This window comes from Nymphalis io, chromosome 4, assembly GCF_905147045.1.
Source record: "Nymphalis io chromosome 4, ilAglIoxx1.1, whole genome shotgun sequence".
NCBI classification, from domain to species: domain Eukaryota; kingdom Metazoa; phylum Arthropoda; class Insecta; order Lepidoptera; family Nymphalidae; genus Nymphalis; species Nymphalis io.
In genome coordinates this window covers 7331829-7353550 of record NC_065891.1, presented here as the reverse complement: position 1 = coordinate 7353550, position 21722 = coordinate 7331829, and the positions used below count along the sequence as shown (strand labels likewise).

At 34.4% G+C, this 21722-nt stretch overlaps 2 protein-coding genes across 6 annotated transcripts; one reads left to right on the top strand and one right to left on the bottom strand.

Annotated features, from left to right (window-relative positions):
* The first annotated feature begins 158 nt into the window (after positions 1 to 158).
* LOC126768239 (putative uncharacterized protein DDB_G0282133) lies at positions 159 to 17822 on the top strand. 4 transcript variants are annotated; one of them, XM_050486223.1, is made up of 28 exons: positions 159 to 494; positions 930 to 1035; positions 1143 to 1316; positions 1455 to 1552; positions 1639 to 1833; positions 2610 to 2759; positions 2842 to 3390; positions 3711 to 3866; positions 3952 to 4050; positions 4178 to 4360; positions 5218 to 5343; positions 5752 to 5857; positions 7170 to 7259; positions 7330 to 7426; positions 7741 to 8192; positions 8702 to 8812; positions 9252 to 9364; positions 9730 to 9809; positions 9894 to 9972; positions 11372 to 11436; positions 11869 to 11950; positions 12075 to 12168; positions 12281 to 12351; positions 13059 to 13173; positions 14460 to 14569; positions 14944 to 15041; positions 15387 to 16833; positions 17441 to 17822. In XM_050486223.1, exons 1-28 carry the CDS (start codon positions 360 to 362, stop codon positions 17525 to 17527), a joined length of 5268 nt encoding a protein of 1755 aa, XP_050342180.1. In that variant the 5' UTR covers positions 159 to 359; the 3' UTR covers positions 17528 to 17822. The 4 variants fall into 4 exon arrangements, with proteins under 4 accessions (XP_050342180.1, XP_050342179.1, XP_050342182.1 ...); XM_050486222.1 differs by having other exon boundaries at positions 2842 to 3396; XM_050486224.1 differs by lacking the exon at positions 159 to 494 and adding an exon at positions 679 to 824 and having other exon boundaries at positions 2842 to 3396.
* On the bottom strand, positions 17273 to 21411 carry LOC126768268 (uncharacterized). Of its 2 annotated transcripts, none has more exons than XM_050486283.1 (2): positions 20929 to 21411; positions 17273 to 18120 (listed from the first exon to the last, which is right to left on the bottom strand). In XM_050486283.1, exons 1-2 carry the CDS (start codon positions 21239 to 21241, stop codon positions 17984 to 17986), a joined length of 450 nt encoding a protein of 149 aa, XP_050342240.1. In that variant the 5' UTR covers positions 21242 to 21411; the 3' UTR covers positions 17273 to 17983. The 2 variants fall into 2 exon arrangements, with proteins under 2 accessions (XP_050342240.1, XP_050342241.1); XM_050486284.1 differs by having other exon boundaries at positions 17273 to 18285; positions 20929 to 21410.
* Between the last annotated feature and the right edge of the window lie 311 nt (positions 21412 to 21722).

Sequence of the window (21722 nt, the reverse complement as noted above, 5' to 3'; positions counted from 1 at the left end):
TTCATATATATAAAACAATTATAAAATAAAATTTAAATTGTTGTTAATTCTATAAATAAAAATAGGTATGTTAATATTTTTTAAATCCATAAAATCCATTTACTCCGAACGCACCTATCGCATCGTAATGTCACTGTCAATTTAGTTTGCGTCGACTCGATCTCAATTATTTAAGATTTAAAAAAAAAGACGAAAAGAGATATAATACTTCGTCATATTTAATGTAAATAATACATCAATAGAATTGTCATGCGATAATATTTATTCTGTAACAATAATAAAGGATTTATTTGTGTCAATTAAAAGAATGAATTCTTTTAAAAATCGAATAAAATAGAGTTTCAATATTAGTGCTTATAATGGCTCCTGGTAATAAAGAAAGACATCCAGGACACACGGGTACAATACCCAAAACTAAAGTGAGGAATAATTGCAATGTACCACAAGAGGCTGTAACACCAACACGAAGAGACATGGCTTCTAATTTGGTGACGGTAACAGAAGTTCTCTATGTCGTATAGTAAACTAATATAGATGTGAGGCTGAAGTTTGCTCTTTATTATTTAAATTTTTGTTGCTGCTTAACTAAGTGGTCTGAAGTTTTTTCAGAACATGTAGTACCTGTTTATTTTTAGAAAATTAGGAGCACCATACATTTTGGATATTTGCCAAAATATTCTGTAATGTTGTGCACAGATACTGAGATCAGAAATTCTTTCTGTTCTATTAATATTAAATTTCAACCTGTTCAATCTTAATTTCTTACTTGAAGTTTGAAGTAATCCCATATGGGAGGTTGTTTTTCCAAATTTAAACGTAATAAGGTAGCTGGAAGTGATTATCTAAAAATAAAACTTGTATTATGTTCATAAATAAAAGTTTCCTGCTTTATTTTGTGTGTGAATTTAAGAAAGTACCAAATTTTTTAGACTTCTCTGGATTGGGTGCCTGTTTCGGAATATAACGCAAGATCAAACTGTAATCAGTCAAGAAAGCAAACAAACAACACCTCTGACCAAGAATTAACTGACTTAGGTATGTTAGAAATATTTTCCTACTAACATGGAATATACTGAATTAAAGAATTTGCATATTTTTTTTTGTTTTGATGGTATTTAAAGGCTGTATCATACTTGTTTTAGATAATTCTGTATCATTTGAGAGTGGGTTTGGGCGGTTTGTTCCTGTAAGACCACAGCCTCGTGCTCTTCCCTTAACGGTGCAAAATCGAGAAAGCTTAACTACTGATAATCACGATGATGGAGCATCTTCTACATCTCATACCTTGCATCCATATGCACATCAAATGCAAAACGGTAAATAAAATATGCAAAATATATATATAGGGCTCAAATTAATTTATATCATAAAATATGTGCCTGGTGCTCAATAAAGTAATTATTATTATTTTAATATGGTTATAAAATCTATTACACTGATTTATTTTATTGCAGGTATGATACCACATTCAAATCATGCTGCTGCAGCTGTTATGATAGTTAATCCGACTACTCCTAATGCTGTCGCGGGGAATATGAGTCAAACGTTTAATGTAAGTCGACATATAATGAGCAGATATATGTGTTGTTAATTAATTTAAAAAGAATTTCATAAATTTAAATTTATTCCCATATTTAGGCTCCAAATCAAAATAGGAATAATTTAACAAGAAATTTAAATTCAACACGTAATACTTTTGAAGGCAGCAATACAAACAATAATAACGCTTCACCTGTGACAAACTCACGATCTGGTACAAAGTCAGTGAATTTAATGAACAATATGTATGACCCAGGGCAAAGTAGTTTCAATAACATAAATGAAAATAACCAAGTAAGTACATATAATAAATTATCTTTATAAATTAATTGTATGTTCATTACATTATAGTAGTAGTTTTATAGGTTCATTGAAAAAATAAATATTTTTAATTAAATACACAGTTTGCCAGACTTGTTTTTTGCTATTAACAATACAAACAATATTTTTCCTTGAAAAAATTTAATTGGAATTTGCAAAACTCAGCAAAATTAGGCATTATAATTACTGGAATAAAAAGCAAAAATATCTCATTTTTTTAAATTACATAAATTTATTCATCCGTCCATCAGCCTATAAAGGTCCACTAAATGGCTACACTTTAATTGTCTCGAGTCACGACTCAGTGCTGTGCATTCTTTAGCTTTCAGAGACTTCCCGCAGTTTTTTATTCGACGACTAATATTTAAGTAATCTTGAATATTTAAGTCTTGGACCAACATGTCACCACTGTTCAACACACATTACTTGAATACTTTAAGCTTCAAACGCTGAACTAATTTAGATACGTCTTAATTTACCAAACATTGTCCAGCGTTCTTTTTTTAAATTGGGACTTAACCATCTGAAAAACTTTTCCCTCTGCCATCTACAATTACCGATACTTATGTTACATAGTTATAAATAGTCTATATACATATAATGACAATATATAAATACACATATAAAATATTATTTAGCCTTTTTTACATCTATGGGTGTATATTAATCAATTGAATTCTATTGCAATGCTATTTTAGAGCAGAGACAAATGTGATAGCTAAAATAAAAATAAATCTTATGTCCTATAGGCTCATAGAGAATCAGCTAGAGCTCTGGGAGAAGCAATAGTGGCAGCATGTCCTGATGCAGCTGCTGTCGAACGTCGTCTTGGGCAAATAAGAGAGTACATACGAGTTACATCATCGCTCGTTGACACAATGCGGAATTCAGAAGATGAGGTTTGTATTATATAATTATTTTAAGACTCATAAAAACTTCAAAGTATATACAACATGTATTAAATTTCTATATCTAATTTAGGCTTTTATTGAGCACACAAAAGAAGAATATGATGAGTTAGTTAAAATGGTAATGCAATTAAAAGAAAGTGAAACTAAACTTGAATCTATGTTAGTCGAAAAAAAAAATGAAGTTGCTAATGAAGATTCAAATCATACTTTGAATCAAACAGAAAGTAATATTCCTGATGTAGCCAACCACATTGAACCAATACCTGAAAGAAACTCGAATCAAGATAAAACAAGCAATATTAAAACGAATAACGACAATAGTCCTATTAATAACTTAAAGAAAGTAACAAATATAGAAAATGAACATTTAAATAAAAATATTACAAATTCTCGAGTAACTGATGAAAACGAAAACAATGTGGACCAGTCTCAAAGTAGTACAATCGAAATCAAAGAAATAGAGTCGATACCATGCCGTGATCCAGAGGTACAAAAAGATGATCAATATCTTAATGATATTTTACGAAAGAATATCACAGCATGTGTGGAAAAAATTGCAATAATTGAAGAATTGAAAAATCAAAATAAAGATATTGAAACAAAGATTAGCTGCCACGAAGTTCAGGTTTCATTCTGTCGATGTGTGCTGTGGAGTGTGTATATGCCCCTTATTAAAGAACGCATAGCATGTCTAAAATTTTTATAAAACAAACCTTTTGTTTCTAACAACTCTTTCCACAAATACCAAGAATATACAGTGAATAAAAAAGAAAAGCTGACGATATTTTTTATTCAATTAGAGTTTGCTTAAACCTTTGTGCATTAATATTTTCCATTATCATCTTCTAAAATTCTGATTTCTATGTCGTTTTTTTTAACACATAATATATTTGTTTTGTTTATTTATGCAATTTAACCATTGATGTTCTTGCATTTCAGCAAGATGTGGTGGTCAGACCGGTGTCAGTTCAAAGTAATGGATCGACTTTCAGTGATAATGATCTTTGGCAGAATGAAATAAAAAATAAAATGGAAATGTCTCAAATCCGGCTGACGGCGCTCAAGCAGCAACAGAAAAGACTGCTAAAATATCAGGTAAGTGGGACGAAATAAAAAAAAATGACAAGCTTAAAAAAATGTTGTGGGTTTATATAAATAAATAATTGTATACATTTTGTAGGCGGAAGCAAAAGAGCAACTAGAAGAAATAAACAAGGAGAGACAAACTCAAGAAATACATCATCCATCGACATCGCATGAAAACATCAACGCAATGCCGGTTTGTTCATTTTTATAATAATTTAGAAAATATATACTAATGTTATTATATGTTAGTTTGAGTAGTACTATGGTTGGTTTATAAACGTTACTGAGATTGGTCTTTCAGCATCAATATATTTTTTCAGAATCTTACATTAAGCGCGAATTACCATCACCCGAATCGAATGTACGGAGCGAATCAGATCGGAGTCGCGACGACGTTGCCGCAGTCCGCCGACGCGCTGTCCGCGCAGATGTCCGGCGCTGACAACGACCACTCGCATGATGACAGGTTCTCTATCAGGGAGGGCAACAATGCCAGCAGCGAGGTGGGTTTGTTTTCTTTTGTTTGATAAATGATGAATCTTCCTGATTGTCGATCTGGTGGCCGACACGGTGGCCCGTTTCTGCCTATAGCCTTCTAGAATTATTACCATTTTTTAATAATAGTGTTTTTCAAGAAACCAATTTGAAAATTGGTACAGTAGTTAATTAAATATTTCCTTGAAACGGTTTTTGAATTAGAACATAAAAAATTGCACAATTGCGCAGGCGGTAATACAGTTACCAAGTGTTTTTGGCAATAAGATTGCACTTAACAACATCCTTCACGCTCATAGGCCAATTAGATAATAAGGGCCGTAGATACACCAGCTGTGAGATCAACGATTTTACGTTGTCTCCGAGCCTGGAAGAGTCACACTGTTGACTTTTAATTAATCTTTTATAAGATAAAAGCTCTAATAACTTTTAGAAGCCCTTTTTTTAACGCTGGAAAAACGCATTAGGCGTTTCCCCCACTGGAACAGTGGGGGTATGAATATGGGAATATGCTACCGTAACAAACTTTTATAAGCCCTACCCATAACCCATGACCTATGGTTACCTATCTGCAACCGTATTAAAGTCTAGAGTCAATAGGCATCTTCTAGGCAAGCGCGCTCCATCTTAGACTGTATCTCACTTTCCATCAGGTGTGATAACAGTCAAGCACTAGCCTATACATTTAAAAAAAAAAAAGTATACGCTAGCCAATAGGCAATTGTGAGAAACGTTGCCTTATTCAATACTCTTAACTGAGTTGTTAAAAAACAGAAAAATATTTGTATCAACTTCCCATTTTTTTTTTAAATATTTTAATACAGACAAGAAGATAAAGTTCAATATATGTATTTTGATACAATAGGAAGCGGCGGGCGGTGGTCGAGACAGTGAAGTTGACGATGATGATGTAATGCTCAGTGAACGCGAACGCATATTGCAGCTCAAACTGCGAGAACTACAAATGAAGAAGCAGCATATGGAAAACTTGGTGATTTTTTTTTGTTGTATTAAGTAGGCAGTCTGGCAAGTGAGCCATCCGATAGTAAGTGGTCATCATCGCCCATAGACGAACGATTATAGCATTGTAAACAATATTCATCATTCCTCACATCGCCAATTTGCCACCAATAACCTCGGGAACTAAGATGTTATGTCCTTTGTCCGGCAAGTTACACTGGCTCACTCGTCTTTCAAATCGGAACAAAACAATACTCATCGTAAGTATTGCTGCTTAATGGTACAAAATATGATGAGTGAGTGCTATGTACCCAGGCAGGCTTGAACAATGCCATATCACCAAGTAATTGATAAGGTGATCACAAATAATATAACTATTTTTAATATATATATAATTTAAATAAAAAAATCATTAACTAATACTCTTATGTCAATTTAGGTAACAGAATTCCAAAAGCTACAAATGGCAACTCGACTTGGCAGCTCGCACAATACATACTCAAGTTCAGGGGAAGACAGCGGCGACGATGAGCCATCCCGTAAATGTAATTTATTTATTTTATAATTCTAGTACATACTGATCAAAAGTAAAAGTAAATAGTAACGTCAGAAGTAGTTCCGTCTCGTTCGTATATACATTTTGCTAGAGATTAAAACCACACGTGAGAATGTGATAGTAGTATATTTAGTCTGCCAAACAATGTTTCTTTTAGTGTTTATGTACCATATAATTATTATTAAATTTAATTTATAAATATATGTATATTGTTCCTGTTAGTGACAAAGATTCTATGTCAAATTAGACGTACATTATAACGAAGTACAAAGCTGATTATTTTTTCATAATATATAGAATAGTCATGTATCTCCCTTCTGATAAAATTATTACAAACTTTCGCACTAACAGTCGCATATATGTTATAAACGTTAGTCGTTAGATATCCTTGGACAGGATATCTGGGACATTTTCACACACGGCCCTCTGATCCCAAATTAAGCTTGTACAAAGCTTGTGCTATGGAAACCAGACAACTGATATACTACATATACTACTTTTCTTTTGTAAATATATACTTATACAGATAATTACAGCCAGACTCAGGAGAAACTACTTTACTGGTGGTAGAGTTTTGTGTAAGCTCGTCTGGGCAGATACCACCAACTCATCAGATATTCTACCGCAAAACAGCAGTACTTGGTATTGTTATGTTCCGGTTTGAAGGGTGAGTGAGCCAGTGTAATTACAGGCACAAGAGACATAACATCTTAGTTCCTAAGGTTGGTGGCGCATTGGTGATGTAAGCGAAGGTTATCATTTCTTACATGCCAATGTCTATGGGCGTTGGTGACCACTTACCATCAGGTGGCACATATGCTCGTCCGCCTTCCTATTCTATAAAAAAATAACAGACATGTTCATGCACACAAATGACTGTCCTGGGTGGGAGTCGAACCCACAACCTTCGGCGTGAAAGGCAAGTATCTTCCAACCACGCCAACCGGCTCGTCAAAACCCTGAGCTAGCATTTTGTTGTTCATTCAATAAGGCCCGGTTGTATAATTTAAGAAACGATTCTTTTTTCTTCCGGATAGTAGAATTGTCTATGAAGCGCAATTCAGAAGCTACCACAGGCTTGCTAGGATTATAATGCTACTAATAATGGATAGAAGGTTTCGATAAAAATTTGTAAACGTCAATTGACAATTCTATTATCCGTGAGCAAAACGAATCATACAGTCATATATAAGTAATGTAAGCCTTAAAACGAATCGTTTTTTAAATATAATAAACTTCGGTAAGTTTTTTAAATCCAAAATATTCGAATGCATAATTATACTAAATACATCATGTTTCAGGTAACAAAACGGGTGTAAATCTCAAAAACGAAGATCCATTTAAAATCATGGAAATAAAAGCTATAAAGACGGCCTTGCAAAAAACCAAAGGTATAATAGGATGTTTAAAATTAAAATAAATTCTTTAAGTATTTTATACTTATTTAACTTTTGTTGTCAGATCTCATGCGTTCGGTGGAGACTTTTGAAGGGAATCATCTTTCAGGAGCTCACGAGGAAAACTTCCATATACCCAATCATTCCAACATTCATGACAAGTAATTTTATCTTTATTGTTTTTTTTTTTTTTTAATTGTGTGTTTTATCACTAGGGATCTTTAATAGAAAGCGGAACTCATCAGAAAATTAACAACTTAAGAATTACAAAATTATATAACAGAAGTTTTGTGTTTAGAACTTGGGGAATATTAAAGAAAATATCCATGTCCATACTGACTATTTGAAAATGTTGGTTGTCGTGAAATAATTAATAATACAATTTTTTAAATTTAAAAGTAAAATCATTAGTAATTCACAAATAACCGAGAGATTTGTATCAAATATGATTCGTGACGATTTCTATAATTGACAGCAAATCGGAGGGCGGCGGAAGTATGGGCGGTTGGTCAAATGAAGGCAGCGTTTGTCGAGTGCGCAACTCACTGCCGCAGCGACACAAGTTCACTAACGAGCAGCACTCGCAGCAACTACAGCATCTTCAGCCGCAGCAGCAGAATTTGCAGCCACCGCAGCACCAACAGCACCTACAGCCACTTCAGCACCAGCAGCACTTGCAGCAACCGCAGCACCAGCAGCACTTGCAGCAACCGCAGCACCAGCAGCATTTGCAGCAACCGCAGCACCAACAGCACTTGCAGCAACCACAGCACCAGCAATTCTTGCAGCCACCGCAGCACATGCAGCCTTTGCAGCATCAGCAACCCATGCAACAATCGCAACACCAACAGCATTCGCAATCTTCGCAACACATGCAACATCCGCAACACCAGCAGCAGTTGCAGCATCAGCCGCATACACAACAAAGTGAGTAATATTATATTAATAACAAATAAAATCAATTTTGTCTTTAAAGTAAAGTAACAGCCTGTGAATGGCCCACTGCTGGGCTAAGGCCTCCTCCCCCTCTTATGCGGGTTGGTGAATACACATTTGGCAGTATTTCAGTTAAATTAGACACATTCTTGTTTCTCCACAATGTTTTCCTTCAATGGTGCTTGTCTGGTTTTGAACCCGCTAGTATTGGCTTAGAATGAGGCGTTCTAACCACTAGGCCATCGCGGCTCAATAAGTGTCTTGTGCACACAATATCGTACTCAAATATATACAACGTTGTGTAATATTAATTTTGTTTAAAATTAAAAGAAAAGAATAGTAAATTCTATCACCTGTGTTATTATTAACACAAACATTACGTGTGTGTGTGTGTGTGTGTGTGTGTGTGTCAGTGTCACGTGATATCACGTCATGACATTTACCAATTTACAATTAACACTAGATCATTATGTATTTATATATTATATTTTTAATTAAAGATCACGAGGCAAACATCAATTCCCTACAAGAGTTGGCGCAAGAACTCCGTATGGAGACTGAGAAAATAATGGGTGAACGTGCTCGTATCAAGGATGTGGTGACAAACAAAGGTACGTATTATTGCGCAATTCAATTTATTTTATCGCCTTTAGCTACTTCGAGTTTTATTTTGAGATTTAAAAATAATTGATAAAGTTGATCGCTATATTTGTTTTCGAAACTTCGTCAAAAAAAATCAATAAATAATATGTCATGTATGTGTGGGAATTTGCTATTTTTTATTGCCATTAATTTATTTCACAGATGACAATAATATGCAGTGATATTAGTATTGTATTGTTAGTTTAATAATATGTCTCTGATAGTTAAAATATTAAGAAAACTACTTTATCGATAATTTATCACAATCTCTTGTAAACAAGCGAACATAGTTTACATATAATGTAATAGCTATAATATATATTCTAGGTCGCTTTCGTGTGCTTGTATTTTTTAAATACATAAATTCCATCCGGCCGGTATTGAACTTAAATTAATGTAATTCGACAGAGAGGAAGCAGAAGAAAGTGAACGAAGCCGGTCCCGCCGAGCGCCGACAGATGCAGCTGCGCGCGCTGCTGGCTGACAAGCAGCGCGAGCTGGAGGCCTTGCTCAACAAGGAGGTGAGCGCTGCTATACACCTCATATCCACACACCTTGCTGATGAAACACTCAGCATATAAAACAAAGTCGTTTCGACATTTTTTTTATTTCAAACGGGTCTGGGTACTGTCAAATGGGCCACCTGATGGTATGTTGTCACCATCGCACATAGATAATGGCACTATAAGAAATATTAACCATCTGTTACAACATCATGCCACTCCACCGACCTGGGACTAACCTAGTGTGGTTCTTACTCTTAGCTGGGCTTGCAAAAAGCCCTACACTAAGTAAATTAGTGTACATCAATCATTTCCCAAGTATATCTACCACTTGGTCGATTTATTTTTCCGGAGCTACAATAATAAATATTTTCAATTTACAGGTAATGACCAACGATACAGAAGTTCAGAATATGAAACCCAATTCGCGCGTCGCATCTGTAGTTAATGAATCATATAACAGGTATGTTTTAATGTAAAGTTGATTTGCTAATATAATTGCTAACTCTAAGGAAGTCAATTTATGTAGTTTTTTTAAATTTTTCAGTGAACAGGAAGAGCCCGAGTCACGATCGGAACACATACAAATGGATTCACAAAGCTCGAGAGATAACGAAAACTTTAGGGTAATTATAATATTATTAATCGTTTATCGCATATTATATTATGCAATTAAAACAACAAGTGAAAATGTCAGAAATATATATATATATATATATATATATTTTATATATTAATTTTCGGTTCATATTAGTAACAGCCTGTAAATGTCCTACTGTTGGCCAAAAAGATCTCCTAAGTAGAACACTTATTTCACCACTGTGTACCAATGTGGTTTTGGTTGGTACACACGTGGCACGAGATGAATTATAAAGACAAATTAATCACACGAGTCTAAGCACGCAATAATCGATTAACGTAGTGTTCTAGTCACTGGGCTACAGCCACGTATACCGTGCCAATAAAAAAAAAGTATAAATGGCAATCGATCTCGTAACATCTCAGTATGAAATATTAACAAATTCATGAACACAAATCAGTGTCAATCAGTGTCAGTTTGAATTTGCAATTAATTTTAATACGTCAAACTTCCGAACGGTTTTGTTTTATTGTCTTTATAATTTGTTATCGTTTATAATTTGTAATTGTTAAAATGTATTTTATTTAGAAGAGCATATATTTGAAGTATTTTTTTTAAATATTAGCAATTCTCTTAAGAATTCATATTTAAAACGTTTCTATTTACCCCTCCAATTAAGCGTAAAGCTTGTGTTAATAGTGGGGACAACAATAGCCCAATTGGTTCAGGATCGAACCTGCGACTTACATCGCTAGGCGGCATGAAACCCATTGTACTATTGACGCTAATTCGTATAGTCGATTCCAATTTTAGGAGTCTAAAGATAAATAAACATTTTTGACCTTGAATTGTTATGACGTCATTGGTCGGGATAAAATAAATTGTGTTCTCATTGTTGATTCGTGAATTTTGAATGTCAACAAAGTTGTTCTCGGAAATTTGGAAGCAAAATTAGAGGATATTAGTTGGATATAAGCGAAGTAGTACATGATATAGCAGGTATGAGTAAACCTCATGGTACTTGTAGATATACCTACGCTTATTTTCATACTCTTCGTGCCATTGGATCAAACTTTAGTGAAGATACGAGTGAAAAATGAATACGGCATACATTTTATTAGGCGTGTACATGATTATAATCGATTTTTTTCTTTCATTCAACTGTTTGATGTTCATACCGATGAAGATATTTTTCGTCATTTATATTTTTATATAACGCGTTCTTTATATAAAAAAAAAATTGAATTCCACCCTTTGCTTTTAAGAGATTCATATTAAGGGTTAATCCTTTAATTTTACTGATGGGAAGGATTTGCGTATCTCTTCACTATATCATTAATTATTATTGTACCGCTTAACGTCTACACTTCGTTTGGAAGTGCCCCGATTTTCTGCCGGTGACAAGGTACGTTTCCGATGTGTGACTCGTGTGTGTGTGCGTGCAGGGCGGCGACAGCGCGGCGACGGCGGCGTCGCACCGCGGCAGCGCGTACGGCAGCGACAGCGACAGGTACGGCGCACGCATTATGTCATCACTAGTATTCTCCCTTAGGTTTTAGCTATAAAAACTAGCCTGTATCCTTCATTTGAGTTCAAGCTTGCTTCATGAAAATTTTTAGCAAAATCAATTCACTAGCTTAGCCGTGAAAACGTAACATACAGACAGACAGAGTTATTTTCGCCTTTATACGCCACCAACCTTGGGAACTAAGATGTTATATCCCTTGTACCTATAATTACACTGGCTCACTCACCCTTCAAACCGGAACACAACAATAACAAGTACTGCTGTTTTGCGGTAGAATATCTGATGAGTGGGTGGTACCTACCCAGACGAGCCTGTACTAAGCACTACCCTACGAGTATAGATTAACCTCGGTAACAAAGCGATATAATTTTAATTAGCGTTTGAAATATTCATTTAATTATTCTTATTTCAAAGCGCATCCAGAAACAAGTCCAACCAAAGGAACCGTCAACGACGACGACCTACACTGGATCGTCAGTCTGAAGAAAGCAATGTGGTGAGTTATCTACACATTCACGGCGAAAACTTCTCACGCTGCTGTTTATTTTTATTATTTTTCTATTTGTTTATATATGTCTGTATTCTTAGTATCTAAACAGCTTTGTTTTCTTTCCAAACAGCTTCCGCTATCAAACAATAACAACTCCAACATGCGACATGAAGCCCGTGTCGAATCAACTAACGTCAACATGGTCCCGCCTGTCGCCCAAAATAGTAAGTGTTTTGTCATTATTATATACAAAATATATTTCGCTATAAATAAAATCCCACCATTGATAACGATTTCAGTTAATATGATATAAAAAAAAATTGTTTTTTTTTACAGATGAAAACACTGGACATATTCCGTACTCACACTTACCACCGACGTGCTGGAATACCACTAAATCTAACCAGGTAAAAATATACTTTAGTACGTTTACAAATCTATATATATAAAAGAAGTAACTGGCTGACTGACTGAGATAAAAACGTACAGCCCAAACTCCTGGGACTAGACTACTCATCATGAAAATTTGCACCTTTTACACAGTGGGTTAGCAATTAGGAAAGAATTTTGAAAATTAAACTTCCAAGGTTTGTATGGAAATCTTTCATGTTTAACGAACGCGCTATGATATTTGTATTTAGCAATTCAGAATTAATAATAATAATATTACATTAAGTGAACCCAGGATATAAGACATCTTGATATGTTTTTTTTTAAATCAATTATGTGCTGACTCGCAACATGCTCTATTTTAGATTTATAATAATTAATATTTTTATAAATTATAATTCCACCTGTACCACCGAGAGATGTCAAAAGTGCAAACGTGTACTGAAATAGGTTTTTTTCTCAATCTCGTAATCCGATGAATCCCCAATCTGACACAAATCAAACCGAATGAAAAAGTGCAGGACTCACGGCTTTACGAATTTTTCGAGGAACTTGAGTGTAACATTGCAACCTAAAAGGACTACTGAGAATTTCATGACAGAAAGCTCTATAATTTTGTTACCACAACCGGTTGTTCGAGATCAGGCAGCCATGGCCTACAAATAAGAATTCTTACTTCCATATTGTTTTTTTAATTAATGTTGGCCATTAATCTTTGTTCCAGGATATGCGTACGAATCAATTTACTCAGAACAGCCACTCTCAAACAATGGACCGCCTCATGGGCACCCCGATGTCGTTTCCTCCCTCCATGCCTTACAACATGATGATGCCATATGGTAAACATCAAAACATACTAAAAATAAATAGACTAACGAACACTTATTATACTTAAATTCATTTATTGCATAAGCATTTCCCTAGCCTAGCGTTTAGTTTTTTTTTTACATTATGTAAAGAATATAACGCAAGCTAAGATGGCACAGTGGTAAGAACGCGTGAGTCTTAACCGATGATCGTGGATTCAAATAATTAGTTATTATTATTCATCTCGTGCTTGACGATGAAGGAAAACATCGTCAGGAAACCTGCATGTGTCGGATTTCACTGAAATTCTGTCATATGTGTATTCTACCAATCCCCATTGGAGCAGAAAGGGAAAGGCTTTAGCCCAGCAGTGAAACATTCACAGGCTGTTACTGTAACTGTATAACTTGTAAGATGCTTTGACAAACTTTTTTCAAGTTACCCAATGGCATAAGAAGTGAAGATAAACAAATTAGATTTGCATATTCCATATATAGCCACTATACTATGTAGCTGCTTAAATCTGCTTTAATTTTACTTCCAAAATTCTGATATCAACTGCGCTGACATTCATGAATACCATAGATATTTTTTTATCATAACCAATTAATATTAGAGGTCATAAAATAAGAACAAAACAAGACTCAATTTTACTGATGAGTAGAGACACGCCATTAAAAACAATTTAAAACAAAGAACGACCTCTAGTGTTTGAAAATAGAACAATATCTAAATTACTAACAGGCAAACGTTACGTTTTAATAGCCATATTTAGGCCAAAAAGGACAGACACGTCAGATAAATCTGACGGTGAGGAGAAGTCCGGGTAGGGGGGGCAACCCCGAGGCCCGTACCTTGACTGGCCTAGGCCAGCCAGGAGGACCGAACTCTCTCAGGCAAACGTTATCTTGTATACAGCCAAGAACTATGTATTTTTTTTAATATAAAATTTAATTTAATAATGATCATTTCAAAGTCAATTCAAGGTCAAAGTTGTTTATTTTTCTTTACTGCACCTGCTATTAGAATAATAATAGTGAACAATCGTAAGGAAAATTGCACGTAAAATAAAGTAAAATTAACAGCTTGTAAATGTGTGAGACATTGCTGTGAGTGTTGAACTAAGGCCTCTCTCCCTTTCGAGGGGAAAATTTTGAGCTTATTCTTATTGATGTATGTGGTAGAATTACAGTTAAATTAAACATATGCATTTGATATATATATTTTAACCAATAACATTTTCAAACATGGATAGAATATTTAAAAATCATGTTGTCTAAATAGATAAAAATTGAATAATTTTAATTCTTTATCGTAGGTATGGTCGGTGGTTGCGGGTGTGGCTGCGGATTCTGGGGTGCTTGGTGCTGGCAACAGCTCGTCCTGCAGCAACGGGAAATACACCAGCTAAGAGAGCAGCTCAGCCACGTAAGTACAATTATCCTCGTTTTATATAAATGCTGTTACATTCGAGCAACAAACATCAATATTATTTTTTTGTCTCTCGATGTACCGGCATGGTAAGAGCATTTGAATCTTGAAACAAAAACTTTTTTCTTATGTGTATATAAGGTAAAGACACTGTAGTATGGTAATATCATTGAATAGTCGTTTTTTTTTAAATACAAGTATTATTCGTTTATGTTACAAAAATTATTTTATAGGACATCCTATGATTTTACGCCGACTATTTTGCAATGTTTTGAAAGGATTTAGCGTCAAATATATTTTTCATCTTCCTAAGAAGGTTAAATATACATGTATTAAATTTAAAAAAAAAAACAAATTTTCTTATATTTTAGCTCGAAGAACGTTGGCGTGCTGAGACAGCGTCTCATACGTTAAACAATCAAGTGCCGCCCGGCAATCGAGCAAATAACTACTGGGATAACTTTAGAAGGTAATTTGTGCTTCGATGTAAATAAAAATGTAAAATTATTATTTACTTCTTTCAAATTTAATATATTTTCTATCTAATTTCAGATTTTAGAACACGTACCCGTCCCCTTTAAATTATATTATATATTACTAGTATCTATATACATATATATTTTCGGTCACCGCACATCTAAAGTAAACGAGGGTAAGAACCGTGTGATAGTGTTACCTTAAGCTTTAGTGTCCTTTTAATTTCCGTTAGCACAATTTCTCCTATAGTTCCTCAGTAGAGGCCTATAGTCGTTTGACTCTGTACTAACGAGCCGAACCCGGGCCGGCCGAGCCGCTCACCGCCCTCTGCTTGCAGCTACTCGCGCCAGAACCTGCTGTCGGCCAACAGCAAGAGCAACGCGGAGACGCAGGCGGGCGCGCACGCGGCGCCGCTGGCCGAGCGCTCGCACAACAGCCTGCACCACACGTCGTCGTCCACGTCGCCGTCGCTCACGCCCAAGCGCAACACCGAGGCGCCCGCCGCGCCGCGCCGCAACCTGCCCTACGAGCGCTCGCTGTCCTTCTCGTCCGCGCCCGACGTGCTCAACGTCAACCAGAACGCCGAGCCCGACGCGCCTCGCCAGCCCGACGACGCCGCCCACGTCAACGTCAACCGCCGCAACCTCAACTACGCCGACCCCATCCCCGAGATCGTGCAGTCGCACTCGAACAACCTCAGCTCGCCCTCCGACTCCAAGAGGAAGTCCTCGGCGAAGCTTCCGTCCAGGAATTCGACGAGCCGGCGGAACTACGGGCTGGACGTCTCGCCGGCGAACAACGTGAACGTGGCGAGCGCCTCCGCCGAGGTGCCGAATCCGAACCTCGCGTCGGCCAGCCGGGAGGTCCGAGACAAGGCCACCTCGAAACTGTTCGATCTGTTGAGAGAAAATATCTATTCCGAGGTGACGACACTCATCGGTGTGAACGAGTCGCATCCCGATTTTCTGATACAATTGTTTAGGGAGCTGCAGTTGATCAGCTCCGATCCGCTCCGGCAGAGGGTTTTGCAATCGATACGTAATGTTCTGTCTCAATATAGTTCGCTCATTGAGAATCGAAATGAAGATACTGATCGTACGGAATCGGCTAACGCAACTGTGACCACGACTTCCGCCGAGGCGAGCGACTGTCACGACTGCAATGGTCAAAACATGTGCTCGAGTACTGTGCAAATCGATAACAAAATTGTGCGCTTCCTTTTATTGAAGAGCGAGGAAATATTCACATCTGAATTGTTGGAATCCTTGGCTTCAATTATACTCTGCAGTTCTACTGAGAATAGACAAATGAAGAGACTTCTCGATTTGCTCTCTAAATACGAAGGAATGAGAGTCTGCGACGTGTCTAGCGATATTATAGAAAATTTACCACTGTTTAGCTCGGTGGGTAATGAGGGAGACGAGTCAAATCATTTGACGAGCGAAATATCTGAATCCTCGATTTTACAAGACGTAGCCGGTTCGTTGAACTTATTCAGTTCGAGTGAGAGTCAGTTACATCAGATGAATGCTTGCCCTTACGACATGTGGCCGGCACATGTTCATATGGATATCGATGGTAACGATAACAGTCCACGCTCAAGTCAGGAAGGGAAGGTTGATCTCATTAATTGTTCAGAAATGCACAACGGAGATTTAGCAGAAGCCGACCAGACTTGCCATGCAGAAGCTGGCGACGGTGGCGCCAATGCGCACGACGATATGATCGGTAACGCAGAGGCTTTGCCAGACGTCGTCGACACTGAAGAAGTCACACCCACTGAGGTAATGCAGCACGTATTGTATTGTAGATGCCTACCTTTAATTAACTGTGCTAATCGCAACTATTAATTTTGTTTTCTAACGCCTAAAATAACATGCTTATTAATTATAAAGCTAAATCTACTGTGTGTAATCTCACCTTTTATATCTTTTATCGGACTGTATTAGACCTAAGTGTAATATTCACATGAAATAAATAAAATTTAAGTAAATGAATTTTTCACTTCACTTTACAATTATATTATAAGCTAACCTATATTACTTACTTAAACAAATGACACTATACTGTGATGTTGACATAAATTAAATGTTTTAAAAAAATTTATTGCTTTGGAAAATAATCATATATATTGTTGTTTTTACTGCCAAATCTGTCATGTAGTAAATCAAATATTGATATTGTAGTATATAAAACTTTTATGATTTTATAAATAAAACAAAGTTTCGTATACAAATTTATTTTTATAATAAATCAGGTACATTTAATATCACAGATCAATAAGATATTTTTTATATTTTCTAAAATCAGGCCAAAAAATATTTGTAGTACAATTTTAATTTATTATGTACTAAACATAGGAAATAATACTTGATTATGTTTATATTAAAGGCGGAAGCAGAGTGGCTCGGGCTTGACCGTGTGCCAACAAGGCTGCATATGGAAGAATCATCTGAAAAACAAAAAGGTGACATTTAATATCCAGCCAACATGAAGCAAACACTCAAACATCAAACAGTTGTTTGATCTACTGTTTAAGTGACCCTGAAAAAAAATATTTCATTAAATCTTCATCTGCATCTGCAACAGAAAAACAAAACAAAAATAATTAAATTTATTTTTCTTTTACAGATTAGGTCAAGTAGTAATGGAACAATATTTTTCTCAATTTATCATTAATTTCATAATTAAACCATTGTACTGCTTGTTCACTGTCTATATTTACATAGCTTCATTTATGTAATATTTATTTAGAATAAATGAATATATAAACTATTCTTCTATAAATAAAAAGCCTCCCTTTTCCTATTTCAACTTTATTAGGAAAATTATTTAAAAATATATGCTCAATATACTTCTTTTACAAAAAATTTAGTACAGAAGTCTTATCTTTAGAGTCCCAATGTTATTATTAAATTTTACACATAATGTTCATCACGGACACTGTAACAACTGAAAAAAGTTTCCTCCATGTATATTCCAATAAAGACACTCCAACAAATCTTCTGAACTAGTTTCTAGTTTCTTTTTCTCAATTGTCTCAGGATCCAATTTGTTCTTTATTTGTACTTCTGCAGATAAAATCAACATTTCTGAATTAAATTAAAAATCGAGATATGCAGATTTTTAACTAGACTATATCATATGGACCATGAGACAACGAGATATATCTGGATTGTTGTGGGTGGGACGCAGTAAACATGGGTTGTAGTTTGAAGGCGTTGGCACCATACCCTCTGAAATAAACCGAATATTGTCATACTGTGCCCTTAGTTGTATCAGCAGGAAGCTCCAGAATGTTATTTTGTTGCTGTTTCAAACCAAACTGCCAGAAATCTGGTAATTTTTATTAATTAAATTTTTCATTATTCAATGTAAACATTCATATACAAATGACAAGATTTCTGCAATACTTTACACCTTTACAATTATTCTTATCTAGTTTAAACTACTAATAATGACACAATTCACAATAAACAACAAAGCAACAATTATTAAACATAAACTGTATAAACACTAACAACAAATTAGAAATATTTTATAATTGATCAGAAATACATTTTTAGATAGGTCTTTCAGGGTCTTTAATATATAAAAGGGAGTTGATATGTAATTGTTCTGAATAAATCAATCAACATTATTGATGTTATTGTTTCATATAGACTGCAAATATCTTTCTTAGAGCATACATAAAGTCTCATTTAAAATGTCTATAAAATCTTATGTTTTAATAAAATTTATGAATCTATAAACTACAAAAAGATTTCAAAATATTTTTTTTATATAATATTTCAACTGATATTTTGAAGTTATTTAGGTAATTTTTACAATCATTAACTATTTTTATGGAAGAATGAAATGTAAACATATAAAAACTAAAAGATTACAATACACATATTATAAAGGTTAAAGGCAAGATGCTATGTAACATAATACATACTTAATGTTAAATAATAATAATAATAAAATAATCTGGAATGTTTATGGGAAAAATATTACAATAATATTCATTATGTAGATGTTTTACAACAAATTAATACTGGAGGGCTATTCTATAATAACAAAATCGAATCTCACCATAAAAAACAGCCATGAAATGTCTGAAAATTACATGCTGCATCGACCATAATAATTAAAACATTTCAAGTATACACTCATCAAAATAGTAATCACCATAAATCTATTCTCAATATTTCATGGATGAGTAATGACGCGAGTTCTCACAAAATAGTACTGCATAACTGGGTCTAGTCTTATCTAGCCTGAATTAGTATCTGGAAAGAATTAGTATATAACTACTGTACTTCACTAACAACTAAATGAAAATAAATAACAGTAATTTATAATAGGTAATTTTATACAGCACCTTGAAATGATACAAAATGTAAACAAAAGAGGCATTTGATGTCATAGATTAAACTCCAAAAATTCTTGGGTTTAAAATTAGTATAGGTATGATTCATTTACTTACTTACATGTTTGCAATACTATTTTATCATCAAATAACTTTGCAGAAGAAATCTTATGAAGAGGCATTCTTACATGCAAATTTTTCAAGAATATGAAAACTAGCAAATATCTGTGACCAAATAATTTCGAAAATTTAAAACTTTTGGGACAGTAAAGTACTCTTGTATACTAAATACTTTTTAGTATTTTGTGCTACAACTTACTTCGGGTAGGGAAAATTTGTAAAATAAATACCAAAATTAGTTTTTATAAAAAAAAATTAAGTTAATAAAAGAAAAATAATAATACCTAGTGATGTTTTTGCCTCATGAATGTGTGGTGAAAGAGAACTGATATTCAGAGCTATAAAACGGAAATTCTTTCAAAAGTTTGTAAACAGTGATTATGCTATAGATAGTAGAATGTTACCTTTAGCAGCAGCTTTTTCTACATTTAAGTGCTTTTAAAGAGATTGTATGTAATTACATGCTTGTGCTAATATATCAGTTGGTAAGAAACACCATCGTCTACTATTACTTATTATACAGACGTGTAGTTCTGTATGAATCTCCTTCACATGTGTATACAGCATTTAAATAATATAATTTGTGTGCAGTTAACACACATTTGTCGCATGCAATGCATAATATTTTTTGTTCAGATTATTAACAATATATAACTTGAAGATTACTGAAAATGAATTAGATTAGTTAACCAAAAATGATTTTCAGTTTGTTTATATTTTATGTTATTTCAGAGTGCCGTAACTATTAGTAATTTGGAATGACAAAAAGAGAAGGAACAGTATGAAAAAAAAAATTAATTTATGACATGGTTTAAATATTGTCTCTAAGGTTATGTAGCTATCGTTCTAATGGACCATTTCTTTTATAAAATTGAATATTTCATTTTTCATTTTTACATTATAATATTATTTTTAATTATTATTATTATATGCAATATAGTATTTTCTACAGTAACAAAACTATATATATATAACTAAAAACAAAATTTAAAATACATTCCTGAACATCCTCATAATAATCATGTTTATTTTATGCACACAAGACTCAACATAAGATGACATTTGCAATGCAACAGGTGTAAGGTTGTAAAGTTTTATCAATATTTCAAAAATTAACGAACCCATAATTGATTTGAAACTGCAACAAAACTCTTCTTTTCATGTACAAACAGCTTGAAGTCCAATTTTTTATAAATATGCATATCAGTTGTAACCCTGCTGCATTGATTTACACTATTATTCTTTTAAAAAACAATTTAAATATACCCTTTAAATATTTGGTGTATATAGGGAATATAATTGGAAACCTCATTGAAGGAATTATGCATAATAAAGTTTCATTAAATAATCTACTCATATTAATGACTTCAATGAAATTTCTAAAGGTAATATAATAAAATCCTACCTTCTCGAAGGCGTTTATTTTGTGAATACGTGCTGTCTTCTGCACTTCTTTTTCGGGCGTTGTTTAGCGGCATTGGTAATGCTTTAATCTCAGGAACATGTGACACATCTACCATTTCGCAATCGGCATTATCACGATAGTTTTTAATACTCTTAGGATCATGAAAGCCATAATAGCAATTAGTTGAGACGTGAATATTCTGGCATTGGCCCATAAGTATGTTGGTGTCAGTGCAAACAGGCGCAGGTCGCATAGCTTCAAAATTATTTTTGGTATCTTGCATATGGTACAGATTGATACTGCTAGCAGGCATTTTTCAATAAATAGGTATTTTTTATGCAATACAATAACGGTATTCTAGCCCACAACTGTATAAGTATAGGAAATGGTTTGAGGTTTAATATCTTTTGCTGACTCGGCGTGATTACGAAATATACGAAAATGAATAATGATCACATCGCGCGCTCACTATCAACTGTCAAACAAGCGTCTATTAGGCATGTGGTCCGATATATCAAAACGAATTCAAATTCCGATTTCAAACACAAATCGATTCGTATCGATTTCACAAAGTAAAAATCCGATTTCAAAAATCGACCTAGCCGAACTAAACGGCCGCGATCTATAGATACCAATAAAATATTTCGAATCGACAAATAAAATCACTGGATATTACTAAACGAATTGTGTACGGTATCCAAATGCAAACTGATTGTTGCGTACTATGAAATTAGCTTTCCCTCTTTCTAACCAATTGGAATAAAGCGAAATAAAAAGGATAGAGCGAATTTTGC

Coding starts and splice junctions, on each gene's coding strand:
- LOC126768268 (XM_050486283.1), bottom strand. CDS start 21,241: ATGCCTGCTAGCAGTATCAATCTGTACCATATGCAAGATACCAAAAAT. Junction 18,121..20,928: donor AAATAAACGCCTTCGAGAAG/GTAGGATTTTAT, acceptor TTTTATCTGCAG/AAGTACAAATAAAGAACAAA.
- LOC126768239 (XM_050486222.1), top strand. CDS start 360: ATGGCTCCTGGTAATAAAGAAAGACATCCAGGACACACGGGTACAATA. Junction 495..929: donor TGGCTTCTAATTTGGTGACG/GTAACAGAAGTT, acceptor CAAATTTTTTAG/ACTTCTCTGGATTGGGTGCC. Junction 1,036..1,142: donor CCAAGAATTAACTGACTTAG/GTATGTTAGAAA, acceptor TACTTGTTTTAG/ATAATTCTGTATCATTTGAG.